Source organism: Scylla paramamosain, chromosome 19 (genome assembly GCF_035594125.1).
Source record: "Scylla paramamosain isolate STU-SP2022 chromosome 19, ASM3559412v1, whole genome shotgun sequence".
In the NCBI taxonomy this organism is placed as follows: domain Eukaryota; kingdom Metazoa; phylum Arthropoda; class Malacostraca; order Decapoda; family Portunidae; genus Scylla; species Scylla paramamosain.
Window position 1 is genome coordinate 10,948,642 of NC_087169.1, and position 1,383 is coordinate 10,950,024.

Consider the following 1,383-nt stretch of genomic DNA (forward strand, 5'->3'; position numbering starts at 1 on the left):
GAGAGAGAGACGTATCATTTTAACACGGGACGTACGTCTGGCATATTTAAATTTTGCGTTTGGCAAAAGCCTCAACAGAGATGTTAATCGTACGGTAATTATCGTATTTGTAAGATAATTTGGCTATTTGTACGATGCACGATACAGAGTTAAAAATCGTACACGAATATACGATAAACGAGTGACAAATAAAATGTTAATATTTGAAACATTAACTGGCATATTTTGTAAAAAAAATAAATAAATAAATAAAAGTAATTAAAAAGTCGGTGTCAATATATATATATATATATATATATATATATATATATATATATATATATATATATATATATATATATATATATATATATATATATATATATATATATATATATATATATATATATATATATATATATATATATATATATATATATATATATATATATATATATATATATATATATATATATATATATATATATATATATATATATATATATATATATATATATATATATATATATATATATATATATATATATATATATATATATATATATATATATATATATATATATATATATATATATATATATATATATATATATATATATATATATATATATATATATATATATATATATATATATATATATATATATATATATATAATCATATTATGAAGATAAATCATCATTATACTGATGAGAGAAAATAATAAACACAAAATGCCACAAAACTGTACATTCTTCAGCACATAATCATTTTAACTAACATCAAATATTGCTCTTTCCTTATTCCAGATAATACCAAACAGAATTTAGAACATACGGTCAATCAAGAACAATCACTTGCCTTGCTCATCCCACTGGAAGTGGCATGCCCGTCGTAAAACTGGCTTCCTTTCAGCATGGTTAAGTCCAGGGGCATGCTTTCTGGTCCTCAAGCGGATGATGAGTCGTTCATAAATAATGTTGTCTTCTGCAAATCTCTGTTAGCAGGTCATCTCATACTGTTCATTAGTATAGTTGAGCCTGGTGATGAATTTTTATTATTAGCTATGTTTTATTGCAACCAGTCAAGTAAGTAAAATTACATGTCAACTAGACTAAGAAAATACTGACGTGTGTTATACCATTTATCAAACAAAAAAATAGTAATAAAAACCTTTTCATATTTAATAGAAAGGTTTACACAGAAAATAATATTGAAATCTATACGGACGACAAAAATGTCAGTAACGATACTTTAGAGAGAAATCCTACTGAACATGATTCCCTTCATTATTAACATGAATTTTGATAAATAATCACGTTACTCTCCACCAATAATAATGGACGAAAATGTTTTCTTGTGGTAGCTTTTGATGTTCTGATTTTTTTTATTATTTTATTCGTA

General features: G+C 23.0%; 1 protein-coding gene across 1 annotated transcript in view; it reads left to right on the top strand.

The window, feature by feature from the left end:
* Window positions 1–1,042, top strand: part of LOC135109626 (cytochrome P450 2L1-like) — a 126,793-nt gene extending 125,751 nt beyond the window's left edge. The window contains exon 11 of the mRNA XM_064021060.1: window positions 789–1,042. Coding sequence (XP_063877130.1) covers window positions 789–792 — 4 coding nt within the window. The 3' untranslated portion in view covers window positions 793–1,042. The remainder of the gene's footprint in view (window positions 1–788) is intronic.
* Window positions 1,043–1,383: the final 341 nt, after the last annotated feature.